At 35.0% G+C, this 23,378-nt stretch overlaps 1 protein-coding gene and 1 pseudogene across 1 annotated transcript in view; one reads left to right on the top strand and one right to left on the bottom strand.

Annotated features, from left to right (window-relative positions):
- Positions 1-10,227, top strand: part of Col24a1 (collagen type XXIV alpha 1 chain) — a 393,162-nt gene extending 382,935 nt beyond the window's left edge. Inside the window, exons 60-61 of the mRNA XM_046443140.2 lie at positions 2,425-2,634; positions 8,784-10,227. Coding sequence (XP_046299096.1) covers positions 2,425-2,634; positions 8,784-8,930 — 357 coding nt within the window. The 3' untranslated portion in view covers positions 8,931-10,227. The remainder of the gene's footprint in view (positions 1-2,424; positions 2,635-8,783) is intronic.
- Positions 10,228-12,378: 2,151 nt separating this feature from the next.
- On the bottom strand, positions 12,379-14,020 carry LOC124091930 (RNA-binding protein FXR1-like; annotated as a pseudogene).
- Positions 14,021-23,378: the final 9,358 nt, after the last annotated feature.

Genomic DNA, 23,378 nt, shown 5'->3' with positions numbered 1-23,378 from the left:
TGCAGGGTTTGCGATCAGTAATTTATTACCTAAAGTTCTGCTGGAAATTATATCATCTCCATCAATAAAAGAAGAATTTGGCACAACAGCTTGCTCTTTTTGGTGTGGACACAAAATATCCTACTTTAAACATCCACTGAATATGATTTAAAACTTCTTTCAAGTATAATTCTATAAACTATTTAGAATAAATGCAAATGAATTTGGTATAACAATAGATGTTATAACAACTATCTATAAAACCTAAAACTTAGTTTTATTTACATGTTGAAATCAAAACTACACTTCTTTCTTTTTCTGATTAAACCAGTGTGTTAAATTACGAAGATTTATTTCTTATTGGCAAAGAACTGACAAATGTGCCTACTTGTGTGTTTCATCCATCGTAAAAAGGCAGCTGCTAAAATGTATAGTCACCAGCTGCTTATTGTTGAACTACCCTCTTCACAAGTGGGGCGTTTCCTTGTGGTAGGCACTAGATTCTTCCTGAAATAGAGGGAAGGATTCTTCTATTCCTAAGGAAATCATATACTTCTAATAAAGAACAACATGATATTGCTACCTCCAAAATATCCACATGATCATCCTCACTCCCTTGGAAGTTGGCTCAGGAATTTTATTTGTGCAAAAGAGATAGCAGCAGTGAGTAGGCCACATTCCAGTTCTTCAGATGGCTGAATCAGTTCTCCCATTTTTTTCTGTCCATAAACTCAACCTCAAGAAGTCTGGGAATTGAGGACCTAGTGCTACTTAGGAATGAAACTGCAAGCCAGCAGAGGGCATACTGTGAGCTAACACTAGGCTAGGTAAATTGCATTTGTCATTTCTAATCCTCATAACAACCCTTATCAGGTTGGTGTAATATCCCACTTTACCAGCAAGGAAACTAAGGCTCAGACAGGTTAAATATTTTACACATTTCTGATTCTGATCTGTAAAATGAATGGATTTATCTTTTTAAACCCTAAGGTTCCTTTTGATCATCCTTCCATGTTTTGATTCTTATGCACTTCTTTTGCCTCTCTTCTCTTTTTCAGGGGTTTGTTGTTGTTGCTGCTGCTTTTTCTTTCCTATTACCTCATAATTGATATTTTATGTTTGAAAATTAATACAAATTCCTCATGAAAGATATTTCTATTCACTTATATTATGGCCATCCCTTTGCTTGAATGATGCTAAAAGAATAATAATAGTAGTAATAATAATAATGTCTAGAGCTACAGAAAATTTTGCTTGCCTGTCGAAGTCTAAAAAATGTGCCATCAGACTTCCAAGCTCCAAGTTTGTCTTTTTTTTTTTTTTTTTTTCTTTTTCTTGCTACCAGAGTTTGGACCCAGGGGTACTTAACCATTGAGCCACATCCAAAAACCTTTTTTTTTTTTAATTTTAAAACGGAGTCTTACTAAGTTGCTTAGGGTCTTGCTTAAGGTCTTAGAAAAGTTGCTGAGGCTGACTTTGAACTTGGGATCCTCCTTCCTCAGCCTTCCAAGCCACTAGGATTATAGGTGTGTGCCAACACCCAGCCACTTTTGCCCTTTGTTGTTAATTTGATTTGTTAATACTTCTTCGTGTACTCATTCATTCAATAAACATTTATTAATAACAACATGTGACTAGAACTACTTTGGGGGCTGACAACAAAAAGAATAAATTTTGTGCTTGTCCTTAAAAGTTTTTTTAGTTAAAATTACTCAACCAAGTTTGTAGAGTTTATAACTTATCTTTGGAAATGCACAAAAAAATCTTAAATGAAGGCTTCAACAGAAATTTAGATTCTTAGCTAGGCACCATGTCACATGCCTGTAATTTCAGCAACTCCAAAGGCTGAAGCAGGAGAATCCCAAATTCAAGGACATTCTCAGCAACTTAGTGAGGCTCTAAGCAACTTAATGAAACCCTGTCTCATAATAAAAACAAAAAGGCAGGAGATGTGGCTCAGTGATAAAGCACCTGTGGGTTCAATCCCCAGTACCAAAAGAAAAGCATTTCAGATTCTTATGAAAAACATTAACCTAAAATGAATTATATTGCATTGTAGGTAATATTATAAAAATTATCTTCATTTTTATATTATAGGTAGTTGTTCAGTGGTATTCTAGATCCAGTTCACATAGGCTCAAGAAAGCCTATTATTAACATCTCATCCCAATTCCACGTTCAGTGACACAACCTTGGTAGTCTGAAATCAACCATGCTGGAAGTATTTTCAACAAGGAAATCAGAAAATGCTTTAAGTCAACCCCCTACCCCATTACCTAAGAGCCTAGGGTTAAACATTTATCAGCATACCACCAACTGGCACTTAAATTCCAAGAAAAGAAGTTTTTTCAGGCTGCCTTTCAAGGACTTTCCTCAAGTTTCCCCAAACTAGAAGTTTCTAAATTGCCTTATCTCATAAACTACATATTGTTTTTATGGTATTAGCTGGAGTTTGGAGTTGGGAAAGTCCAGATGAACTTCCTTCATTTACTGAGCTCAGAAGCCACCCATATCATCACCATTCACTGTCTAAACACGTGGACAAGTGCACAAACAAGTGACCCAGGACTGCCTATTCGTTTTAAGGGGTGGAATGGTCAGATTTTTGAAGAAAACACTTTACTGGAACCTAAAGTGCTTTCAGATGACTGCAAGGTAAGAGAATGACACTTTTAAAATTGTTCAATATGACTAAAAATTGGTAAAACAAAGATGACTTTAATTACAAACTGCAGATACAGAAGGCTAGTAACTTGTAAAGTGCCTGTCTTATAACCCCACATTTTTCAAACTCATTCATTTGCTTATATCTTGTGTTATATAAAATTGGTTATTCATGGGTTTTTACATGCAAAACAGGTATTAATACTTAAGTTTTATTCCCTATAGGAAATATATATATCTGGAAGGATGGATAAATATACAGATAGATAATAGATAGAAAGATAGAGCACATAAGCAGATTTCTTTCATGTGTTTTCAGTGTTATGATTTGCGATTGGCGCTTTTTAGTTGTATATGACAGTAAAATCCATTTTGACATAATTATAAAAGCATGTAATATATCTTGTTCTAATTCAGTCCCCTATACCTCTTCTTCTCCTTTCCTCCCCACCCCCAACTCCTGCCCCCTTCCCTCTATTGATCTTTCTGCCATTTACCCATAGTTATTTTGTTGTTGTTGTTGTTAGTTTCTTGTGGATGTACACGATGGTGAGATTCACTGTGGTATATTCATATATGTACATAGGAAATTTGTCAGATTCATTCCATTGTCTTTCCTTTTCTCATCCCACCCTTCCTTCCATTCGCCTTGTCTACTCCACTGAATTTTTATTCTACCCCCAACACACATACATACCCCTTATTGTGGATTAGCTTCCACATATCAGAGAAAACATTCAACCTTTGGTTTTAGCTTATTTCACTTTGCACAATAGTCTCCAGCTCCATCCATTTACCAGAAAATATCATAAAATCATTCTTCTTTATGTCTGAGTAATACTCTGTTGTGTATATATACCACATTTTATTTATCCATTCATCTGTTGAAGGGCACCTAGGTTGGCTCCATAGCTTAGCTATTGTGAATTGTGCTGCTATAAACATTGATGTGGCTGCATCACAAAAAAAAATGTTCAACATCTCTAGAAATTCGAGAAATGAAAATTAAAAACTACACTGAGATTTTACTACTAGGATTCTGTATCTTAAAACTGCATGAAATACAAGTTACAGAAGCAAATCAGTTTTATTTCATTTTGCTAGTCCCTATACAATTAAACATGAGTATATTTGTAGACTGCTCTACTAGTCAGTATTTAAATTGTAGCTCACTTTTCCTATTAAAATTAAGTAATGGATGTTCTATATGTGAGGAAAATGATAGTGCCTGAATTTGTATTAAAATCTGTCCAGGCCAAAGCCTGTGTTTTTAACCTCCATGCTAGGCTGATTTTCACAACCACTGTGTACTTTCTATCTCTTTTTATTTGGGGGTTTTGGTTATTGTTGTTTAACTCATGCCTTTCCTTTTCTCTGAAATGCCCTTCTCTACATCTCTAATCAAGTGAAAATTTTAGGAATACTTTAAGACCAATCCAAATATAAATTGTAAATTGTTCATGAAGCATTTCCTGTCTATTCCAGTTAGAAATGAGGAATTTGTCACTCATTGTTCACATTATTGAGATTGTTTATATATCTTCTCTTCAAGTAGATTTATTTTTTTTTTTTATTTTTCCAATATTGATATACTTTTATTTTTTTTTTTTTTTGGTTTGTTAACCACCCAGTTTGTGATGGAAGCCTTAGGAAAAAGACACAGTAATGAATTCACTAAATGAAGTGGAAAAGTAACTACAAAACCCAAAGGAAGTATTAAATTAAAATAATGATGAAATAATAAAAAATCAACAATCAACAAAACATATAACAATGTTCCTAATAACTAATAAACATGAACTATAATTAATGAGAGGAGAATAATCAGACAAAGTCAGAAACAATGGAAAAAATAAAAGCTGAAGCTATTGGGAAGGGACTTAAATTTTTAAAAATTATAATAAGATATTAAGAGAAAAGCCACTCACAACAATATTGGAAATTTAAAAGGCTACCAATCAAAAGATAAGATAGATTCTTTACATTTTAAAAAGGTTTAAACTTTTTAGTTTTACAATAGCCTCAGATTTATAAAATACTGAAAATTTGTGCAGCCTTCCAGTATAAATTTTACCCAGGTTTCCTCAAATGTTAAACATCTTTCAAATGTCAACAGGGCATTGGGCAAAAACAGAAAATTCAGATAATCTGCAACATCATTAACTAATCTAAAGACCTAATTGGAATTTCACCAAGGGCCCTACAAACATCCTTTGGACCGGGATCTAATTCATACTCATCTATTACATTTCCTTGTTAGGTCTCCCTTACTCTGCTCCATTCTGAAAGGTTTTATTTATTTATTTATTTATTTATTTTAATTTTTTATTGTTGGCTGTTCAAAACATTACATAGTTCTTGATATATCATATTTCACAATTTGATTCAAGTGGGTTATGAGCTCCCATTTTTACCCCATATACAGATTGCAGAATCACATCAGTTACACATCCATTGATTTACATATTGCCATACTAGTGTCTGTTGTATTCTGCTGCCCTTCCTATCCTCTACTATCCCCCCTCCCCTCCCCTCCCCTCTTCTCTCTCTGCTCCCTCTACTGACATTCGTTTGTCCCCCTTATATTATTTTTCCCCTTCCCCTCACTTCCTGTATATCAGCGACAAATCCTCTGAAATGGAAATGAGGACAACCACTCCATTCACAATATCTTCAAAAAAAAATAAAATACTTGGGAATCAACCTAACAAAAGAGGTGAAAGACTTACACAATGAAAACTACAGAACCCTAAAGAGAGAAATAGAAGAAGATCTTAGAAGATGGAAAAATCTACCCTGTTCATGGATAGGCAGAACTAACATCATCAAAATGGCGATATTACCAAAAGTTCTCTATAGGTTTAATGCAATGCCAATCAAAATCCCAACGGCATTTCTTGTAGAAATAGAGAAAGCAATCATGAAATTCATATGGAAAAACAAAAGACCCAGAATAGCAAAAACAATGCTAAGCAGGAAGTGTGAATCAGGCGGTATAGCGATACCAGACTTCAAACTATACTACAGAGCAATAGTAACAAAAACAGCATGGTACTGGTACCAAAACAGGCGGGTGGACCAATGGTACAGAATAGAGGACACAGAAACCAATCCACAAAACTACAACTACCTTATATTTGATAAAGGGGCTAAAAGCATGCAATGGAGGAAGGATAGCATCTTCAACAAATGGTGCTGGGAAAACTGGAAATCCATATGCAACAAAATGAAACTGAATCCCTTTCTCTCGCCATGCACAAAAGTGAATTCAAAATGGATCAAGGAGCTTGATATCAAATCAGAGACACGCCGTCTGATAGAAGAAAAAGTTGGCTACGATCTACATACTGTGGGGTCGGGCTCCAAATTCCTCAATAGGACACCCATAGCACAAAAGTTAATAACTAGAATCAACAAATGGGACTTACTCAAACTAAAAAGTTTTTTCTCAGCAAAAGATACAATAAGAGAGGTAAATAGAGAGCCTACATCCTGGGAACAAATCTTTACTCCTCACACTTCAGATAGAGCCCTAATATCCAGAGTATACAAAGAACTCAAAAAATTAGACAATAAGAGAACAAACAACCCAATCAACAAATGGGCCAAGGACCTGAACAGACACTTCTCAGAGGAGGACATACAATCAATCAACAAGTACATGAAAAAATGCTCACCATCTCTAGCAGTCAGAGAAATGCAAATCAAAACCACCCTAAGATACCATCTCACTCCAGTTAGAGTGGCAGCCATTATGAAGTCAAACAACAACAAGTGCTGGCGAGGATGTGGGGAAAAGGGTACACTTGTACATTGCTGGTGGGACTGCAAATTGGTGCAGCCAATTTGGAAAGCAGTATGGAGATTTCTTGGAAAGCTGGGAATGGAGCCACCATTTGACCCAGCTATTCCCCTTCTCAGTCTATTCCCTAAAGACCTAAAAAGAGCATGCTACAGGGACACTGCTACATCGATGTTCATAGCAGCACAATTCACAATAGCTAGACTGTGGAACCAACCTAGATGCCCTTCAATGGATGAATGGATAAAAAAAATGTGGCATTTATACACAATGGAGTATTACTCTGCATTAAAAAATGACAAAATCATAGAATTTACAGGGAAATGGATGGCATTAGAGCAGATTATGCTAAGTGAAGCTAGCCAATCCCTAAAAAACAAATGCCAAATGTCTTCTTTGATATAAGGAGAGTAACTAAGAACAGAGTAGGGTCGAAGAGCATGAGAAGAAGATTAACATTAAACAGGAATGAGAGGTGGGAGGGAAAGGGAGAGAGAAGGGAAAATGCATGGAAATGGAAGGAGACCCTCTTCAAGTAGATTTATAGAATCTTGTAGAATTCAGAAGCCAAAATTAATTTATTTGTCTTAATTTAACTTAAAATAAAGTAACCCTTCCATTGCCTGAAATAAAGTAAAATAAAATAAAAATTTTTTAAAGAATTAATTTATTCATCTTTATTTTTTCAAGTACCATAGGAAAATTGAAGATTACATCTTATTTAACTGTGCCAAATATACTTAAGAGTTCAAAAAATATTTCTTGAAAGAGTTAATGAATGAATCCAATGGTGTCTTACTCAAAGAATTCTAGGTCTAGTTATTACACCACGCTTATGACATAGACAAGCAACTTATCTTCAATGAGCTTCAATGACCTTTGCTTTACAATGAAACTTATAACTTAAATAACCTCCAAAATTTCTTCAAACTTGAAAATGTATATCGTGATAATACTGTGATGAGTAAGTGAATAACCTTCTTAATAAAAAGCTCCACAAAACTAGTCAATTGTGTTTTCTATTTTGTTTTGTTGAATCTTGTCCATCATAGAACATTTTATGCCACAGAATTTATCAGAAACAAAAGAGCATACAGTAATAAGAGAAACAGGCCTGGAAGAAAAAGGAAAGATGGAAATTGTATAAATGGAGAGCCACAGAATAGAAAAAAAGAAAGAAAACTAAAAGATGATTCAACATAATTATAATTTAACTACTTCTGACTTAGGCAAGCCTGGTTTTTTCCAGCCAAAAGTACAGGAGTTAAGCTAGCTCATTTTCTTTTACCTAAGAAAAATGCTAACCCTAAAGACTTGGTCACAATTACAGGAACACAGAACAGATGAGTATTAATCATATTAAGAATTGTGCAGCCTTTCCATTCATACATTGCTGGTAGGACTGAAAATCAGTGCAACCAATCTGGAAAGCAGATAGAAAACTTAGAATGGAACCACCTTTTTACCCAGCTATCCCACTCCTCCTTCTATACCATAAAGACTTAAAAACAGCATACTACAGTAATGTAGCCACATCAATGTTTGTAGCAGTACAATTCACAATTGCTAAACTGTGGAAGCAATCTAGATGCCCTTCAATAGATGAATGGATAAAGAAACTGTGGTACAGATACACAATAGAATATTACTCAACATTAAAAGAGAATAAAATCATGGCATGTACAGGTAAATGGATGGTGTTAGAGAATATCATGCTAAGTGAAATAAGCCAATCTCAAAAAACCAGGGGCTAAAAGTTTTTTCTGATAAGTGGATGCTAATCCATGGCGGGGGGGGGCATGGAATAAGTGGAAGAACTTTGGATGAGGCAAGGCAAGGGAGCGGAGGCAAAGGGATAGGAAAGACAGTGGAATGAGGTGGACATCATTACCCTAGGTACGATTATGATTGCACGAATGGTGTGACTCTTCTTCATACACAACCACAGAAGTGAAAATTTCTGCTCCATTTGTGTATAATGAATTGAATAGCTTTCTATTGTCATGTATAAATGATTAGAACTAATAAATAAATAAGAATTATGCAGCCTTTTAATTCATATCTGGTCTAGTGATCCTCAGACAACAGAAGCAGAAGCCTAGCATTAACCTATGGAAATGAAAAATTAGAGCACAATGTCATTATAAAGAAAGAAGTAAGCCTAGATTTCCAATTATTAATAGTAATTGTTACTATATATTAAACATTGTTCTAAATATTTTCTATTCATTATCTCTAATCCTTAAAACAAATCTTCAATGTCTGATGGAGCACTGTCTGCTCAGAATGGCTGCTGATGAAACAGTTACACATGAAAGCCTTGTGTTTTTATTTACAGATTCAAGATGGCAGTTGGCATAAGGCAAAATTCCTTTTTCACACCCAGGATCCTAATCAACTTCCAGTGATTGACGTTCAAAAACTTCCTCATCTCAAAACTGAAAGGAAGTATTACATTGAAAGCAGTTTTGTGTGCTTTCTCTAAAGTGAATTAATGCAGAATTCATGCTGTTGGTCATAATTGCTGCAGAAGGGAAAATATAAACAGAAATATACTGTCATTATGAAATGCATGGAATAAAGGCATTGGCTAAATCTTAAAGAATCTCAGGAAGAAAAGACTTCCTCCTAAGAAGGAGAAAAGGCATTTTTAGAGGACTATGATTGATAAAGTATTTAATTCTTTTAAAATTTGTATTGATCTGAGCTTTCTTATAGAATTCCCTAAAACTGAAAATTTATAAGCATGGAATTCTTCAGGGTATCCTATATTTTTTGACTGAGAGCAAAGTACCCATTAGACAGCTGGAGATGCAGAGCACTGAGGAGCAATACTGGCTAATGCTCCCAAATGTGTAATGCTTCTGTCTAAAAATTGCAAGCCACAGTCTAATATGTCTTATTTTTCCAAATACTAAGCTGTATTCAGGTCCCAATGGACATATACATCTTAGCCAGTGGTACACTACCTCTTACGTGTTGCCTTTTTGTGTTGCTTGGTGCTCTTTCTAAAACATGGTGCTTGTGGCTTTCATGCAGACTGTTTTATTTCATTTTTCATCTTTGTCTTTGAGAGTGTATGTACTGGTTACATCAAGATACGTTTCAATTATTAGTATTTTAAGTTGTTTGGTCACATACCTAATAACAAGTAAATCAATTATTTATGTGAAGTCCTTGTTTTATTTTAAAATTCTCTTTGTGCATAAGGAATTAAAGCCAACACATCATAACCTGAGCTCACACACAAGAGAATTGGGAGGTCTCTTTTGTTTTTGTGTTATTTTATAAATTGTTGTAAAAAATATTTTAGGCCATCTACATCCAGTAGTAGATTTGGGTTAGAGATTGGGAGTTGTGATATAGTGTTTTAAAAATCCACGATCATCTGGAATGATACTTAGTGTATATATATTTTGAAAAGTTTTAATTCAGCAAATATTTTGAAATTGCTGCTGTTTTAAATTATAAATATTATATTTCTGCTTTGTAGAAATTACATGTTTTTGTAGTGTTCATTAATTTTCTTTTACTGTTCTTTAAATATAATGTGTTAGGACTTGAAAGAATTTAGTTTACCAATCTTGAAAACAACATCCAGGAAAAAAAAAGTCTTTTCTACTTAAAGTAGGTTCAGCCAGTTCAGTCTTTCCTTGTTATCAGAGAGATATTGGTTCTTATTAAAAGAAAAATATTATACCTCTTGCTATATAGAAAATCTGTTTATCTGTTATAAAGATGTCTTTAGCCACAGCAAATCCACACTTACTTATCTATAATAAAAAAAATGTGCTTTAAATCATCTTTGGTTATTTGTTTTTCTTTTTATATTACCTTATGATTTTATTATGAATGATAGCCCCTCTATCATAGCCATTCTATATCATATATATTTACATTATTAGAAAAACCATTACATACCTAAAAAAAGAATATTGGGCCTGTTTCCTACTTTTACAATATGAGGCCATGGCACAGAAATAAACTCTGACAAAAATGATCAAATGATTTTCAACAGGATGTCAATACCTGTAATCCCAGAAACTCAGGAAGTTGAAGCAGGAGGATCACAAAAGCCTCAGCAATTTAGCAATAACCTATGCAACTTAATGTGACCCTAACTAAAAAATAATAATAATAAGGTCTAGAATCCAGACATGATGGCACATGTCTGTAATCACAGTGACTTAGGATAAGTCCTAAGTCCTGCTAAGGCAGGAGGATTGCAAGTTTGAGAACAGTATCATAGCAAGACCCTGCCTCAAAATAAAAAATTAAAAGGGCTGAAGATGTGTCTCAGCAGTAAATCATTCCTGGGTTCAATCCCCAATACTGTTAAATAAATAGAAAATAATAAGTGTTCACAAAGATGTGGAGAAATTGAAAGATTTGTATGTAACTGGTGGGAATGCAGCCACTGTGGAAAAGAGGTTGGTAGTTCCTCAAAAAGTTCCTCAAAAAATGCCCATGAACAGTTGAAATGAATCATTGGAATATTGCAAACAATTCATGAGCAATCCAGCCATCACATGTCCTTGCCGTCAAAAAGGAGCCAGAATGGAGGGCAATGTGCAAGCACAAGGAGAACTTGAAATTGCATAACTCCACCCTGACTCCACCTCTAGTAGTCCCTGTATAAATATTAAAACGCCATACCAAAGGAAGCTTCTCACTAAAGAAAGCCCATGCTGTCTCTTTCCCTTTAGTATGTAGATTTTACTTTCCTAAGTAAATCTCACCTGACCCTCCCTAAATTTCTTTCTGCAGTGTTTCTTAAGAACCCTACCTGCTTCCTGAATTGAGGGAACTCCTTGGACCTTCCTCTGGTGATAGTTTCAGTCTATGTATTATACTTTCTATTCCAAAAGTAATAATAATGATATCAACAACAATCACATAGTTCAGAGGCATAAATGATCTCTCTAGAAGCCATTGAAGAAACATAGAACAGCTATCTTGCTATAGGTATTAAGTGATTTTTTTTTGAAAGTCAAAATGTATTTACTACCTGCATACAAAAACATATTGTACATCAAAAAACCAAAATCAAAAAAAAATTTAAATGAGAAAAAGGAAAAGGGAGAAGATATTCTACTGAAGAGTAACATGTAGTTTATACAGAAGAAATCTTCTGGAAATTATCTTTCAGTAGTTCTGGTTACATCTGAATGGATATGACTAATCCTGTTTAGTGTTTTAACTAAAGCTATGTTTGATTTTTAAATACTGCACACTTTACTAAATAAACCAAACAAAGCCTCCATGTAGGAAGGTCACTGCCAATATCATTCAATATCTCTGCAGATGAGCATCAACAAAAGTCTTCCACTGGTCAACAGATTTTCCTGTACATAAAGCATTTATTAAAATAGACTGGTTTCCAGATTAAACTAAAGAAGAAATTATAGTTCAGTGCAAAATATTTTAGACTGCATTTCATTCTAGATTTCCTTGGGTGAAGAAATGTAGCACATTATTGAAAATGTAAGAAAAGTAGCTAATGCTTTCATAAAGAATATTACCTTAGGACTCCGAACCCACCCACCTCCTTCTCTCTGCCATATTTTGAAAAAAAAATAACATTTCCTATAGCCAGCAACTTGTTTTTTTAATGTTCCATATACTAGTCTCAATACAGTAGGTGTCACAGTATGTTTAACATGATTTCTTCAGGATCCCTCTCCTTTCTGAATTCCAAATGGAGGAACTAAAAGTGCAATGTAAAGACTGGGGATCCATATTCTATCTTTTGGCAAGCTTATACAAGCACTATTGTAAATGTAATGTAAAATAACTGTAAACTTCTTCAGTTTATGAAACACCATTCAGGACTGCTGCTTCTTGAGTGTTCTCTTTTTTTAAGATATTAATCTTTTCTTCTTCTGGTGTAAGCTGTAGCTTATAATTTCATTGCCAAGAAGCACTTTTTGGGCCATTTATTGCCTTTTCTGAAGGACCATGCTCTTCAATCACATATTTTGCCTAGCCCATTTTCATTAACTGAAGCTATATCAGATACAATCATTCCATCCATTAGAACAGCATCTTCATTAGTCCTTCGTCTAGGAGACCGCCTAAAACGGTTAGTACTATGATGAGATTCACTGGCATCAGTGTCTGCAGTCTGATCTGATTCTGTATTATCAAGTAAGCTGTATGGATTGCTGTCTCGATCTTTGAGCACAGAACTGTGGGAGGATTTGCCACCAAGTGATCTACCACAACCTCGACCCCCCTGAAATACTTCTGCCTCTTCCTCCTGGGTATCTCCTGCTGTCACGCTGATGTCTGCTTCCCTGATCATCTCCTCCTCCCAATGACCATGGCTTAGCTCTTTACATTCAGATTCTGTTTCATAGGAGTTAGCTCAGAATTTGAACCATAACTGGAGATGTAATCAGGGCCCCTATAATATCTGCCTCTTCCATTATAAGACCTACAACTAGTCTGTCAGAAGCTATTCATCAATCTGTAGGTGTTCCTACAGATTAGCTGTTCCTCTTCCTTCAGATAAACAATATAATACTCTAAAAGAGCTTGAAATTTTCCCATGATTTTTATTTAGTGCCAATAAATACAAATGAAACCATCTCATTGTCTCTAGGTAGTTAATTTTCACTGTCACTGTTACTTCAATTCTCACTCAAACCACACTATATTTGTCCACTATTTTTTTAATAACTTTGCCATTTTTTCCAACTACTTTTCCAATAAGATTCCTAGGAACCTGAATAAAATCCTCCACAAATTCCAAGAAACCTCTAACCTTTTTTACAGAATCAGCACTTTCTCCATAGGTTCTAAATATTCCAGTATCTTCACCTAGTTCAACTTAAGGTAACTTAAGAAACCTTCCTAGCTTGCTGGATATTACTACCATGTGTTCCTATTGCCAGTCCCATTAAATCTTCTCTCACAACAAATTTGTCATGAAATGCTGCTGCAAGTTGTTCCGTGCATTCTAAATGCTTACTGGCCTCTTCATAACTGGACATTAGCATCAACTTTGTATGAATACTTCACAAATGCATGTCACTTAGAATATTTACTCTCTTCACAGTTGCTTCACTGGCAGACAGTATCGTTAGCTGCATGGTTTCTAGAGGGTAAAAAATTCTGCATGCTCCTACTGCTTTTTAAAAATCTTTATGTGCATTTTCATTAGCAAAAAGCCTCTCTCAGATCCTCAAGAACATCAACTGTGCACTTGAAGAATTTTTTTGACAGTTTTATGCTGATAGGCTGAAGTCATTCAAATGTTACGATTTCATTGTAAGTGGCACCACAAGCAGCATATTCAATGACATAAAATTCTCCTTTCATCATCTGAACTTTAACCAACCACCATCTACATGGTTCTTGGTCATTTGCTCTTGAATATACCTCTACTTCGTCTCCTTTACTAATTTCTTTTTCTATATCAGGTGGTAACTTAATTTTGTTAAATGAAACATGGCATTCTGGTTGTCAATTATTTTCAAAAACAACTGTGATGGAATCTTCATGAATACCTTTGATAAATTCCTTGTAGAAATCCCTGTTATATTTACACCCCTCCACTGTCAGCTCCACCATGTTGGAACCCTTAAATGTGTTCTTGAAATATTAAATTTGAGGAAAACCAATCTAAGCATAGGCAATATAGTACACTGATTGAGTGCTCTGATTATGATTGTTTTAAACACTGTGTTTTAAATAATACAAAAATTAAAAACAATATTTTTTTCCTATAGGTCCAGGTTACCACATAATCTCATTACTCTTTGTGTGAAGAATGTCCCTTACCATTTTCTATGGTATTGGTCAGCTTGTGATGAATATTCTGAATGTGTCTTTATTTCATTTTAATTTTTATTATTTTTTAACCATAACATGTCCACAAAAGCTCATATATGGGACAATGCAAGGAAGTTTAGAGAGAAAGGATTGAGTTGTAAGAGTTTTAACCTAATCAGTGCATTTATCTACTTGAATGGATTAACTGGGTGGTAACTATGGCTGGAAGAGGTAGGTCACTAGGGGCATACCTTTGGGGTCTATATTTTTTATCCCTGGTGAGCACAGCTATGACCTGAGCTGCTTTCCTCCTCCATACCCTTCCACCATGATATGCTATCTCACCTCCGGCCAAGAATTAAGTAGTCACCCTGCTCCCCAAATGAACTTTTCTTCCTCTATGTTATTCTTGTCAGGTCTTTTTGTCACAGTGATTCTGACTAAAACAATTATTTTCTCTAGACATAGGATTCTTGGTTGCTTTTTTTTTCCTGCAGTTTTAATATGTCAGTGTGATATCTTCTGGCCCCCAATGTTGGTGTAGAGAAGTGAGCCATTGTTCATATTGTTGTTCCACATTTGAAAGACATCATTTTTCTCTTACTTCTTTTAAGCTTTTTTTTATCTTTCTGTAGCTTTCAACAATTTATCTATGACATGTTTATTTTATCCTACTTGGGATTTGTTGAGCCCAAGTTTAAAGGCTCTGTCGATATCATCATAGCACAACATTTTTCACCTATAATTTCTTGAGTTTTATGAATATAACAGTAACAGCACAAATACACAAACCAAAACATTTATACACATAGATAGGTAACTATCAGTCAAAAGTAAAATCTGTAAATTCATAAAGTATGCCATAAATATATTTCCTCATTGACAAAAAAGTTTAAGCACATTAAAGCCTAAAAGTATAGAAAGTTAATTTTTAAAATTGATTTTTAAAAGTCCTATTAAATATTCTGTCTATAGAGGCAGAGTTAATAAATGTAAACTTTGGCATCCTGAATTGGCCTTCAAAATATGTTCACATGGGTTTCTATGTTTGTAAATTTTGCAAAATTATGATAATATTTAGGTCTTTTTCATATAGAAGACCCTGAATTGTATGAGCTTCAGCCTTCACAAAACCTAGATCTGCCCCTGCTTTTTACCTCTAATGAAACATAAATGTAGTTCCTTCTTTGGGAAGAAAAATAGCTTTGCTTTTTGATAACGTTGTAATAAAGAGAATAACCACTGCTAGAAGCACAGAAAGGACTTGAACAGTAGGAACATGATGTTTACCAGAGGCATTTTGGCAGACCTCATGTTCTGACCAAAGTGTATGACTGTGGCCCTCCCACACAAGACTGGAAGTTTTATAGTTTCAAAAATAAGTACAAACTAAGCCTTCAATGTATAGTGCTCCACCTGTAAAGTGTAACTTTTTCCTCATGACCTATATAGTAATTGGCTATGGTAAGTATGATGAAGTCGTTTTCACCTCAGCCTGGGTACACAATTATGCAATCTGTGTGTTTTGGATTCACAGTCCTGATGCAGTGCAAAGCCAAGTTAGAAAAATGGCACCTCTATATAGGAGAACAACTAAAGGGGAATCTGAGATATCATCTTGGCTGTACCTAGCAGTGGAATTTTAGGACTACACACAAGTTCAAAAATTAATCAAACCATGCATTAAAAAATACTTAATAGTATCAAGCTCAGGAAAAAAATTACAGTGCCAATGAAATAAAACTTCTCACTTCTTGAAGCAAACACTGGAAACCCAGTTTCATGAAAAGGACATACTTCATGCTGTAATAAAGATCTCCCTCAGCTATTAGGAAATAAAAACTTTACTTGAATGTTATTGATATTACATTCAAGTTTTTTTTCACTGGAATATATTTTCAGTTTATAAAAGAAGTTAAGCCATTTAACTACTAATACAAATGCCAAGCTACTACATAAGACATTCACAGTCAAAATAATTTTAATTCCTCCCAAATATTTCCTATATAATTTCATATGCCATGGAATAATACAATATACCTTTATTTCAAAACTTCCTACAATGAAAAACAAAACAACTTTCTACCAAATGTAAGTAGTAGATACTAGCAAGCTTCTGGTTTAATAGTTGGAAGTGAGAAATTCAAAAAAATGAAATTTTTTTAGCTTGGCTTCATAGCCAAATATTCTGGCTAATAAAATGTGCTGTTTTAAGGGTTAGTTTTAAAAATAAATAAATAAATAAATACTTTAGAAGTTTATAGAAAAGTTTTTTTCTAAAATGTTTTAAAAATCTATTACACAACATATTTCTCTATAGAAAATATGGTGCCTTCTTTATCAGGTCCTGGAGTCCTCTAATAGTAATAACCCCAATTGTTGGCTCTTTCTAAAGGCTCATCAATTATGATTGACCTAAATCATGATGTATTTGTTTGATCCAAGTAATTCTTTGCCAGCAATAGATCCAGCCAATCCTTTGAAAACCATTATTGTGTTCTAATAATTATGCCCATTCAAATCACAGTATAAACCGAGATCCTTTACTTAAGAATAAGAGTGCTTGCCTCACATGTGTGAGGCACTGGGTTCAATTCTCAACACCACATATAAATAAATGAATAAAATAAAGGTCCATCATCAACAGCTAAAAAAAATTTTTTTAAAAAGAATAATCACACCCAGAACTAACCTGTGGTTTCTTCCTGACCACTCACTTCTGTTCCACTTCTGTAGAACTCAAGCTCAAGAAATGAATTTGGCTCTTTATTAGCTATGGTATAAAGAAGTTCAAGCTCTACTAAAAGGCCTACATGGCCATGGTGACGTGGCTTTTGATTACCTGTGTTATCTCTTTTCTCATCATAGTTAATATACTCCAGCTATACTTATCTGATACTCCCTGATCATTCTCTGTAGTTTTATTCCTCTCTCTAGAAATCTCTCTTGCTTTGTCCGTCTGGCCAACATATTTGCATTCTTCAAGTTACTTCTTTAGGAAAACTTTCCCAGCTTTCCCCTCAAAGGAATACATGAGACTTCCACCTTAGGTTACATTCTAACACTTGCTTTGGTGTTTTTGCAGTTTATGCATTTGTCTCCCCTCATTTAATTTTGAGTGCCCTCTCTGAAGGCAAACTGTAGATTTTAAAATTTATAAGTATTTAGCACGGTACAGTGCATGATGCACTTCATGTCTTTCATGTTTTCAAAATTTACTGTCTGTTCTGTATAAGACACTGTGCTCTGAGTTGGCAATCCAAATCAAGCAAAAAAGGTAGGGTTCCTGTGCTTACTGTCTGAGGGAGAAACTGAAATTAATAAAGTGATAATCTTAATGAATATGTAGTTATATCTTGAAATAAGTGCTTTGAACCACCTCAACTTACACACACACACACACTACACACACACATACCAAAAAAGAAAAAAGAAAAAAAAAACTGACCTAGGCTGAGTAGAGGGGAAGAGAGGTGGTGAAGGAATGCTCCCCTAGAGGAGTAGTGCTTGACCTGCCTCTGAAGGAAAAGTAAGGTAAGATGACACTGGAGGAAAGATAGAGGCCAGAATATGAGGGATCTTTTCAGGGTTATCACAAGAACTTAGTCCTTTATCCTTCAGAGCAATCAACCATTGATGAGTTTTTGTTTTTGTTTTGTTATCGGGTGTTTTATGTTTTTGAGACTGGGGACTTGCTATGTTGTCTAAACTGATCTTGAACTCCTAGACACAAGTGATCCTCCTTTTGCATCCAGCAGCATTGAAGGTTTTAAAGGAGGTGACTGACATTATCAGATTTTGATCTATAGATATGCTAATCCCATCGCTTTGAGAATGGATTAAGAAGACAAATATTTATTGACTAGATTAACAAATTAATGATTGAACTAATGGTTTTAGCTAATTCTTGGGAATTCACTTTATGCTAACCCCATTTAACTGAAATTTGAGTGTCAATAACAAATTCTTGTGTTTCATGGTCTAATTGAAAATATATTAGAAATATGTAGCAATAATAAGCTGGAAATACTAGTTATGAAAAAATGTAGTGATTGAAATGAAATTAGTGACTGGGTTATAGATTGCATACCATGAAATACAAAATAGTGAGGTTGGAACTTACTTGGGGAACTCTTCCAGAAAGTATCTGGAATCAATAAAGAGGGGGGAAACACAAATTTTTAAAGATATGGAGAGAAGTTTGATAATAAAACCTTTCAAGAAAAGAGAAATTAGATTCTGCAACCTGTACAATCAGAAAAATAAGAAATTATACCTCATTTGATTCAAATGTATGAATTGTCAAGATCATTGTACTGTCATGTGTAACTAATAAAAAAATTTTAAAAAAAGAAATTAGATGTTCTGCAATTTATGATGAGATTAAATCATGATAAACCCATCATAAGTTGAAAATATTGTAAGTAGAAATGCATTTAATACACCTGCCCTGCAGAGCATCGTATCTTAGCAACATAGCACTTTGTAGAATACTGGTTGTTTTCCCTTGTGATCACACAGTTGACTAGGAGCTGCAGTTTGCTGCCACTATCCAGCATGGCAAGAGTTTTATGTCACATATTGCAAGCCTAGGAATAGATCAAAATTCAAAATTTGAGGCACAATTTCCCCTGAATATGTACCACTTTTGCATCATGGTCAAGTGGAAAAATCCCAAGTTGAACCATCATATGTCAGAAACAGTCTGTATCAACAAATATTTCTAATAAATATATAGATACAGATGAAACTTCTAAAAAGATTTTTATTCATTGAATCTAATTATGTACATATAATAAAATAAGTGAGTTTCATAGGTAGTAGGACATAAAATCAATATACAAAAATCAATTGTATTTATATATATAAGCAATGAAATATTCGAAATGAAATTAAATAAGCTTTTCAAAATCACATCAAAAAGAAAAAACTTGGGTTAGGGATGTAGCTCAGTGGTAGAGCACTTGACTTGCCTAGTATGTGTGGGGCTGGGGTTCAATCCCCTATTCCACAAAACGAATGAATGAATGAATGAATGAATGAATGAATAAAATAAAAATTGAACTTAAGCAAAAGACATGGAAAAGCTTATACACTGAAAACTACAAAATTCTCTCATATTCTCCAGTACTAGGGATTGAACCCGAGTGCACTTTACCCCTGAGCTACATCCCCAGAGCTTCTTATTTTCTATTTTGAGACAGGACCTCACTAAGTTGCCCAAGCTAGTCTCAAACTTACAATCCTCCTGAGTTGCTGAAATTACGATTGTGCCCCAACACTGCAAAGTATTATCAACTGAAATTAAAGATAATATAAATAACTAGTTGACATTCTGTTTTTATTGATTCTAAGACACAGTATTAAACTGCCATTTCTCCCCAAATTGATGTACATACAACCCCAATCAAAATTCCAGCCAGCTCTTTTGTAGAAATGGACAAGCTGACCTTAACATTCATAGATGTATGCAAAGGGCCTCAAATAGCCAACACAGTTTTCAAGAAGAGCAAAGAAGTCCTCCAAGGTCAACTAGAACTCAGGAACTGACAACAACCTTTTATGGGCCCTGCAACTCCAATAAATCACTCAACCTCCAGATTAGGGGATTGAAAGGACAGGAAGCCAGCCAGTGTACATTCTGCAAACAGGAGGGTCATTGGAAAGGTAAATGTTTCTGAAGCTTTCAAAAAAAGCCATGTATGGTCAGCAAAACTCTGACCAATCCTGGCAGGTGATACAACTGGTAAAGGAAGGCGAAAGGAACCAAGAAGCTTCTTACATGTTACCAAAAGTGATCCCTGAAGAGTTTCAGCTGACCCTAAAAGAAGATAAGAAGTCAATTTTGACCAACTTAGTCTTAAACACCTGGCAGGAGAGTATGACTAAAGTCATACAAAGACATTTAAAAGGAAAGACAATGTTTTTTTTTTTTTTTAAATGTAACTTAAGATATACACTTGTGTCAGCCCTACCAAAGTAAGTAAAGCTGGAGGCTATACTGAGAGGGTTCTTCTGTGGGAGTGCCTAATAATAATCACCACAAAGAACTCTATAGTCACAAGTTTTTCCTAAGTAAATTTGAGTCTGATCTCATAGGCCTACAAATCTTCCTAACCTCCTACATAGATAAATTTGATCTGTTTTTCACTGATATGATTATAAGTTACTATCTTCATTGTTTTCAGAGACTGGCTGAAATACTAATTGCCTTTGTGCTAATTGTTTACAAAAACGTAATGCCTTGCTGCTTTGTTTATTGTTGGTTTAGCAAGATCCCTGCCTTACATATGCCTTGTCCAGTTACCCACCAACTGCAGCCATGGCTCTCTGAACTGCCCTGATGCTGAATACCCTTAACTATTTATGCCCATCTGTCACAGAATGAGGACTTCAGTTTACTTCCCTCAACTTTGCCCTCTCTCAGAAAGAAGCAGCTTGGAGATGTCATCGTTCATTTTTCCATACAAATGGAATGTAGAAATTGGCAGTGGGAAAATGTAACAGTGGTCCACTTAATGCTTTGAATACAACCATTGCTTCTCTGCCAAAAACAAAACAAAAATAAACAAAGCAAATAAGGACTTACATGACCCAGTTACTGTAGAGGCTAAAGGTGTACCCCAGTAATAGATTGCTCGCCTGGCATCTGCAAGGCCCTGGGACCAATTCCCAGCATAGCAAAGATAAAAGAAGAAAAAAAAAAGGAAAAATGTTACAATAATCAAGGGAGTGTATACTGGTCTAAAGCATAAAGATATACATACAGATGAATTAAATTGGATATAAAGTCCAGAAATCCTTGTATTTGTTGTCAGCTTGTATTTGTTGACATTTTTTAAATGTCAAGGCAATTCAAGGGGAAAAATAATCCTTTCAACAATGGTGCTTAGACAATAAGACATCCATACATAGAAAAGAACTTAAGCCATTACTTTTCACTCTATCCAAAAATCAACTCAAAATGAATCCTATATCTAAATAAGCTAAAACGAACCAAGCTAAAGTGATAAAACTTGTAGGAAATACAGGGTAATATCTTTGGAACCTCATGCTATGCAAAAATTTATTAATGTTAACCAAAAAGTACAATTCACAAAAAAGATCAATGTTATATTTGATTGAAATATAACACTTTTGCTCTTTAAAAGACACAACCAAAAAAATGAAAAACATGCCACCGACTTGGAGAAAATATTTACAAACCACACAATGACTTGGCATTAATCATCTATTACTGTGTAGCAATGACCCAGAACCTTAGCAGTTTAAAGCTGAAATCTGGTTGCAGCTGTTAGCCACAGCTGCTGTCATGTCAAAGCAGGACTAGGACTACAGAATCTTCCAAGGTCACTCACAGGCTTCAGTTCCTTGCAAGTTGTTAGCTAGTTGTACTATTTACTGGAGCTGCTGTAGCAAAGTGGCACAGATTGAATGGCTTAATGCAAAAAAAATAAAAATAAAAAAAAAATAAATAAATAAATAAATATATATATATATATATATATATATATATATATATACACACACACACACACACACACACACATTTTCTCACATTTCCAGAAGGTAGAAGTCCAAAAGCAAGGTACCAGCAAGTTTTTGTTTTTTCCTGAGGCCTTTCTTGCTGGTGAGTAAATGACTGCCTTCTCACCATGTCTTCACATTCTATTTTTCTATGTGCATTCATTACTGGTGTCTCTTGTTCATGTCCAAATTTCTTCTTCTTTTAAGAACATCAGTCAGACTGGATAAAAGTACACTCTAAGTGCCTCATTTTAACTTAACCATCCCTTTTATATACCTTATCTCCAAATTCTGACATACTGGGGGTTAGGGCTTCAACATATGAAATTTTAGGGGATTCAGCTGAGCCAGAGTCTCCAGCTTCACATGGATCTCTCTGAAGGGCTACTCACAACATGGCAGCTTGGTTCCCCCAGAGTGAGTGATCTAAGAGACAGAACAAATAAGCAAGTGTGAAAGACATAAATCATAGCCTTTTTCAAACCTAATTTCAGAATGCCATAGTTTGGATCTGAACTATCCCCAAAGGCCCATATAATGAAACCCTTTTTCCTCAACTTGGTGCTTAAAAGTTATGGAAACCTTTAAGAGGTGAGGTTTACTGGGAGCTTTAGGTCATTAGAGATGTGTTCTTGAAGGGGACTGTGGGACACTGGACCCTTCCTCTCTCTTTCTTTCACTTCCCAGCCTCCATTAGCTGAGCAGCTTCCTCTGCCATGTGCTCTCACTATGATATGCTGCCTCATCAAGGCTCAAAAGCCATGGGTCAACTGCCCATGGGCTGACATCTTTAAAATAAATCGTTTCTATTTTTAAGTGAGCCAAAATAAACCTTTCCTCTTTTTAACTTGATTATCGTAGGCATTTGTTACATCAACAGAGAGCTTACAATTATGGTTTAGACCTTTAATGACACCTGAAAAGTTCATGTGGTAGGCAATGCAGAAATGCTCAGAGAAATGTTTAGATTGTGACAAATGTGACCTCATCAGTGAATTAATCCATTTAACGGATTAATAATTTGAATGGACTACTGAGTGGTAACTGTAGGTAAGCGGGCATGGCTGAAGGCAATAGTTCAATGGGGGTGTGCCTTTGAACTCTATCTTGTCTCTGCCTCTCTACTCCCCTCCCTTCCATTCCCTCCTTACCTCCCTCTCACCCCTTTGTAGAAGCCATGAGCTGAGCAGCTTTCTCTGAAATACTGTTACCTTTGAGATATCCAGTTGAAGTTTAGGTCCTTGGTGTCCTGAACAAAGAATTGAATGAGACACACAGAAGTAACGGATGTAGTACAGATTTATTGAAGGTGAAGATAACACTCCACTAGGTAGAACAGAGTGGGCTGAGAGAGGCGCTCAAGGACCCAATGTCTTCAAATTCAGGTCTTGTATTCTAAACTGTGGGGCATTCTTGTCCCTATACATACCTGATTGAAGATCTTACCCCATTTTCTCCCATTGGTTATCTTATGATCCCAATTTCCCCACATTGGTTACTTTAGAAAACATTTTTAGAATACTGCCCACTTTACTTCCATTGGTCATTTTAAAATTTGAACTCTGGTGAGAGTTGTCATGTGATAAGTCCTCAGTGGAGTTGTGGTAATGAGATTGATTAAAACAGGGAC

This window comes from Marmota monax, unplaced genomic scaffold, assembly GCF_021218885.2.
Source record: "Marmota monax isolate L192 unplaced genomic scaffold, Marmota_monax_Labrador192_F-V1.1 WCK01_AAM20220418_F8-fsc00046, whole genome shotgun sequence".
Lineage (NCBI taxonomy): Eukaryota > Metazoa > Chordata > Mammalia > Rodentia > Sciuridae > Marmota > Marmota monax.
This window is presented reverse-complemented; position numbering and strand designations above follow the sequence as displayed.